Source organism: Piliocolobus tephrosceles, chromosome 12, assembly GCF_002776525.5.
Source record: "Piliocolobus tephrosceles isolate RC106 chromosome 12, ASM277652v3, whole genome shotgun sequence".
In the NCBI taxonomy this organism is placed as follows: domain Eukaryota; kingdom Metazoa; phylum Chordata; class Mammalia; order Primates; family Cercopithecidae; genus Piliocolobus; species Piliocolobus tephrosceles.
The window spans coordinates 84,324,041-84,330,040 of record NC_045445.1 but is presented as its reverse complement, the minus strand read 5'-3'; the positions used below and the strand labels follow the sequence as shown (position 1 = coordinate 84,330,040).

At 46.5% G+C, this 6,000-nt stretch overlaps 1 protein-coding gene across 4 annotated transcripts in view; it reads left to right on the top strand.

The window, feature by feature from the left end:
- Window positions 1-790: 790 nt before the first annotated feature.
- The window catches only part of YIPF6 (Yip1 domain family member 6), an 82,998-nt gene continuing 77,788 nt past the window's right edge, over window positions 791-6,000 (top strand). For 2 of the 4 annotated variants that reach the window (XM_023198432.1, XM_023198431.1), the window contains exon 1: window positions 791-1,131. In XM_023198432.1, the coding sequence (XP_023054200.1) occupies window positions 1,075-1,131 (57 nt within the window). In that variant the 5' untranslated portion in view covers window positions 791-1,074. Of the gene's footprint in view, window positions 1,166-1,377; window positions 1,422-6,000 lie in introns of all 4 variants that reach the window. The other 2 variants (XM_023198433.1, XM_023198434.1) reach the window with 2 other exon arrangements.

Sequence of the window (6,000 nt, the reverse complement as noted above, 5' to 3'; positions counted from 1 at the left end):
TATGTTATATATATACACACACACACACAAGGCAATCCAAGTAAAATTATAAAATTTTATATTATATATATATACACACACACACTAGGCAATCCAAGTAGTAAACTTGGATTATATTATATAATCCAATATAATATATATTTTATATATATTATAAACATAACATAATATATATATGTTTTTATATCCTGGATGCTGATGCTGTCAACAATGGCTGCATGGTCTGACTACATTTTAGCCTGGGGCCAATGTAAACTGGGACCAGAAATACCCTGAAAGTCCAAAAGGATGAGATAAGGAAAAGAGGTTGGGACATGCAGATTATTTTTTGTTTAAGTTATTCTCACAATAGTTACTCTCTTTTAGACCCTGAACATTTTCAGTACTTGCGCCAAATAGTTTAGCAACTTTTGAAGTGGGATTAACAAGTTTGGTCAACTAAGCTTCTTGCCCGCCCACCCCCAGAGTGGGTGCCTGAAAAAAGTAATCCTGGAGGGTCGGTGTGGAGGCAGTAGAGAGGTTTATAAAAGTCAAGGAAGTGGGAAGAGGCTTGGGAGCAGGAGGAGAGGCGCAGAGTCAGCGGGGCAGGGGCGGCGGCGGAAGGGGCAGTAGGTTGGGGCTTGAACCCTTCATTCCGGGGCACGGAAACTTGAAGTCGCTCGGCGGCCGGGGAAGGGTAGGAAGAGGCAGGCTCTTTCCTAGAAGCGCCGTGATAGAGGGTCTGGCACTCCAAGCCAACTCCTGAGAGCGGGAAATGGGCGGGGAGGGGGTCGGTGGGGTGGAGAGGGCAGCAGTGGTCGCGAGAGCGAAGGAACGGTCTGAGAATCTGGCTTGAGTGTTAAAGGCGGAGCGTGTCTAGCGGGACCCGTGGCCCGGAAGAAGCGAGACAAGGCGACGCGGAGCTGTCCCCGACACTCCGTGGACCGAGGGAGAGCGAAGGGCCGGGGCCGCCGGCCATTGCCAGGCGGCATTAGGTGACGCGGCCGCACGCGATGACGCGCTGACCGGCCGTGGCCTCCACGTCGCAGGTTCCGCAAAGACCTGTGGGAGCGACCCGGGAGAAGGAGGGCCAAGATGGCGGAAGCGGAGGAGTCTCCAGGAGACCCGGGGACAGCATCGTCCAGGCCCCTGGTGAGCTTGGGATCTGCGACAAAAGGGACCGAGGGTGAGGCAGAGTGCCCCCTAAAGAAGTCGGGGAACGGGCTCGTGGCCTGAGAGCTGGATCCCCTTCCGCCCGGCAGGCCCGTCCTGTACCCGACGCCAGAACCAGTCCCAACGCTGCACCTGTTCTTTGCGCTAACCATTTTGCCGCTTGCCCTCCTGGTTCCTTCCAGGTCTTTTTGTGAAACTCTGATCTTTCCTTTCCCATCCTCCCAGGGCTCGTCATCGTCCCCTGCATTGTGTTAAATGGCAAACTTTAGGTAATTTCTTAAGTTATCGTTTCTTCTGCTGTCCCCTCATTTTTATCAAAACCTGTCACCAACCTTTGTTGAAGGAATAATGAGAGATTGCTTCCCATGGGACATTAACGTTTTATTGCTTATAACTTTAGTATTGACTTGTTCCGTGACCCCAGTAGGCCAGGTTTAACCCCTGCCATTCCTGTCGCAGCTTCTTGCCATTCTCTTCACCATACTTGTTCTCCTTTCTTATTTTTTACTTTTTTTTTTTTTTTTAAATCGAGACGGTTTTATTCTGTCACCCAGACTGGAGGGCAGTGGCGTGGTCTCCGCTCACTGCAACCTCTGCCTCCCAGGCTCATGTGATCCTCCCACCTCAGCCTCCCTAGTAGCTAGGATCACAGGTGCATGCCACCACACCCGGCTAATTTTTTTTGTATTTTTTGTAGAGATGGGGTTTTGCCATGTTGCCCAGGCTGGTTTCGAACTCCTGGGCTCAAGCTATCCTCCTGCCTCAGCCTTCCAAAGTGTTGGGATTACAGGCCTGAGCCACTGTGCCCAGCCAACTTCAGCATACTCTCTTGCTCCTGTCTCTGCAAGGGATAGAATTTCCATTGCAAGCCCAAAGTGTGGACAAGTATTTTAAGAACACAGGCTTTGGAGTTAAACTTTACCTGAGATGGAATCCACCCACTTTGTGAGTTTGGGCAAGTCATTTTGTGGAGGGTGTTTCTTCATCTGTAAAATGGAGATAAAAATACCTGCCTCAAAAGAGTTTTTAGAAAGATCAAATGGCATAATTTATGTAACGTGTCTAATACTATCAGTACCATCAACTGAGGAGTATAATGAGGTCAACATTCTGCTCCTGTCCCTCTTCTCAATGTGTTTGGTTATATAGTAGTTGCTCACTAAATGGTTCTTCCTTTTCCTCTTTCTTTTTTTTTTTTTTCTTTTTCTTTTTCTTTTTTGAGACGGAGTTTTGCTCTTGTCACCCAGGCTGGAGTGCAATGGCACAATCTCTGCTCACTGCAACCTCCGCCTCTGGGATTTAAGCCTCCTGAGTAGCTGGGATTACAGGTACCTGCCACTAAGTCCAGCTAATTTTTGTATTTTTAATAGAGACGGGGTTTCACCATGTTGGCCAGGCTAGTCTTGAACTCCTGACCTCAGGTGATCTGCCTGCCTCAGCCTCCCAAAGTGCTGGGACACAGGTGTGAGCCACCGTGCCCGGCCCCCTTTCTTCTGTTTTGAATTAGCAACTTAACATAGTGAACTGAGCTGGGAGATCAGTGAACTTGGTTCTAGTCCTAGCTCTGCTGCTTACTCTCTCCATTTGTTCACCTCTTCATTCACTCAACAAATATTTATTGAGCATCCACTACTATGTTCCAGGCACTCCTTTAGACACTGGGGATATGGCAATAAGAGTGAGTTTTGTTAAGTTCTATTGTGACCTTGAGTAAAATCAGGCTGAACCCCAGTTTCCTCATTTGGAAAATGGTGATAGGAACACGTCACTGAATTAGCGAAGAGTACTAAATGAGATAATATACACATAGTGCCTACTATGACATTGTCATAGGTGCTTAGTAGTTTTTAGTTTCTCTCTTTCATTTAAACTTCTCCACCCCTCTTCTGTGAAGCTTTCCCCAGTTAACTTCAGTGGTTCTAATCACTCATTACTCAATATGCAATCTGCTTCCATTCAACAAATGTTTAGTGAACGCTCACAATGAGTAATGCACTGTGCTAGTTGCTGTAGGGAATGCAAAGGGCCTGCCTCTATAGTGCTACCAGTCTAAGTTGTAGGGATAAGACAAGTACACAATGCTAAAATAAGGCAGTATATAAGAGAAAGTTACACAAAGAATATTACAGAAATTTAAAGAAAAATGCTGTCATGTCCAGTTGGGGTGACCAAGCTACACGGTGGAAGTTATATTTGAAAGGACTTCTAAGGATGGGTAGGATTTGAAATTGCAGGTGAGCATAAGAGCTATCAATAACTGAGCACCTGCTACATGCTAGGTATTGTGCTAGACATCCTCTGCGTATTTGCTAAACTTTACAGCAGTCATTTCAGTTAGGTGGCTTTTAACTACATTTTATGTGCAGATGAGGATATGAGATGCAGGGAGGTTTGATGATTTCCCTAGGGTCTACATCCAGTTAGTGCCCATGCCTGAAATTTGAACCTGGATCTGACTCTGAAGCGGTCTGGGGTCTTTTTTTTTTTTTTGAGACAGAGTTTTGCTCTTGTCACCCAGGGCTGGAGTGCAATGGTGCCACCTCGGCTCACTGCAACCTCTGCCTCCCAGGTTCAAGTGATTCTCCTGCCTCAGCTTCCCCCAGTAGCTGGGATCACAGGCATGCACCACCATGCCCAGAAAATTTTTGTATTTTTAGTAGAGATGGGGTTTTACCATGTTGGCCAGGCTGGTCTCAAACTACAATCTGGGATCTTTGGAAGATCTCAGGCTGTGAGGAAGCTGGCCCCAGGTGAAGGGCTGGCTGCAGACCATGCCACTGGCTATCCCTTCATCCACTCCTGGGAGCCAAGCCTCTTTGAGCTGATTGTTGCTTCATGCTTCCCTTTGTTGGTTCCTTTTTCCAGGATTTTGGTCAATAGTATAACCCATTTGCTCCCAGCTATTTTTTTTAGGGTTGCAGTCCCTGCTTTTATTGTGTGTTTTTGGCCCTGCCTCTACCTGTTCCCCTTACTGGCCCAAGCCAGGCAGAGCAGTGTGCATGTGTGTTTCTGTGAGCACATCTATATATGTGCAAGAGCCTGCCTGCTGATGGGAAAGGGTGGGGCATGGATCCAAGTCGCCTTTCCTGCTGAGGGCTAGACAGAGAGCAGGGTCCATTAGCTGAGGCCCTGGAAGTCCTGTCTTTTATACATGGAGCTGGAGGGCCATAGTTCCTGACTCAGCTCATGGAACATTGTTGCTAATTCTTGAAGAGATAAAGGGGAGAGAGTAGGGGATCACATGGCACCTCAGTGACTACGGTGACTTCTGATACCAATTACCTGGAGTTAGGCCAAACTGCACAGGTTGAAAGCACAGTCCTCTACAAGACTGCTCTTCAGACACCAGCCACAATTTTGGGGGTTCCCAGGACAATCCTCACTTCAGAGCAAGTAGCTACAAATTCGGGGGTTTCCACGTTCCCCTCAGACTTTTTTTTTTTTTTTTTTTTTGGCATAATCTCTGCTCACTGCAGCCTCTGCCTCAGCCTCCCAAGTATCTGGGACTACAGACACATGCCACCATGCCCGGCTAACTTTTGTATTTTTGGTACAGATGGGGTTTCACCATGTTGACCAGGCTGGTCTCGAACTCCTGACCTCAAGTGATCCGCCAATCTTGGCCTCCCAAATTGCTGGGATTACAGGTGTGAGCCATGGCACCTGGCCCTCCCTTCAGGTTTCATAATTCACTAGAATGACTCATAGAACTCAGAGCAGTACTCTACTTAAAATTACAATTTTATTATAGCAAAGGGATACAAATCCAAATGTGCAAAAGAGAGAGATACACAAGGCAAGGTCTGACAGAGTCCCAAACACAAAGATTCCTTGTCTTGTCCCTGTGGATTCAGGACATGTTACCCTCCTGGTTTGCTGGTATGTGACAATATGCAGAGTATTGCCAATCAGGGAAGTTCACTCGTGTCTATAGTTTTTATTGGGGTTTCATTATGTAGGCATGATTAATTGGATCATTGCTCAGATAATGGAACTCAGTCTCCAAGGTCCCACCCCTCCCCAAAGTTTGGGCTTATATGTTGTGACTTAAAGCCCCAAACCTCTAGTTATATGCGCGGTGTTTCTGATGTGGTTGGCCCCCATCCTGAGTCATCTCCAGAGCACAAACTACGGAAGGGCCTACTATGACTCACCTGTTAGCATAAACTACCAGAGCCCCTGTGAATATCAAAAATGCTCCTCTATCATTCAGGAAATTCTAAGTTTAGAGGCTAACTCTCAAGAATAGGGGACAAAGGCCAGCTAAATTCTTTATTATACAATAGTGACAGAACTGGAATTGACTCCATGGGAATCTTGAACTTGAGCTAACATTTATCCAGCCCCTATTGTGTTCCTGTATTAATACATTTCTTCCTCACAATAACCCTGTGATGATGGTACCATTATCTCAATTTTACAGAGGAGGAAACTGAAGCACAGAGAGGCTAAGTAACCTGCTCAGTGTCACATGGATAGTACATGATGGAGCTGGGATTTGAACTCAGGCTATTTGGCCTGCACTCTTAATCAGTATTCTCCAAATACCATGTTGAGCATTGGGTATGTGCTAGGTGCTGTACAGGTGTTATTTATTTTTATAGCAGTGTTGTTTCCATGTGAGATCCCTGTTTGACTTTAAAGCCTGTTTTTTTCTACTGTACTACCCTGCTTCTCCTAGCAGTAGCAGGCAACAGGGAAACTGAAAACAAGCAATCCTGGCACTTGAAAGGGCAGTGTTATAGTAGTGAAGAGAAAATATGGCTTCAAAAAGTGTTGGTTTTGGCTGGGTGCGGTGACTCGCATCTGTAATCCCAGCACATTGTGAGGTCGCGGCGGGCAGATCAC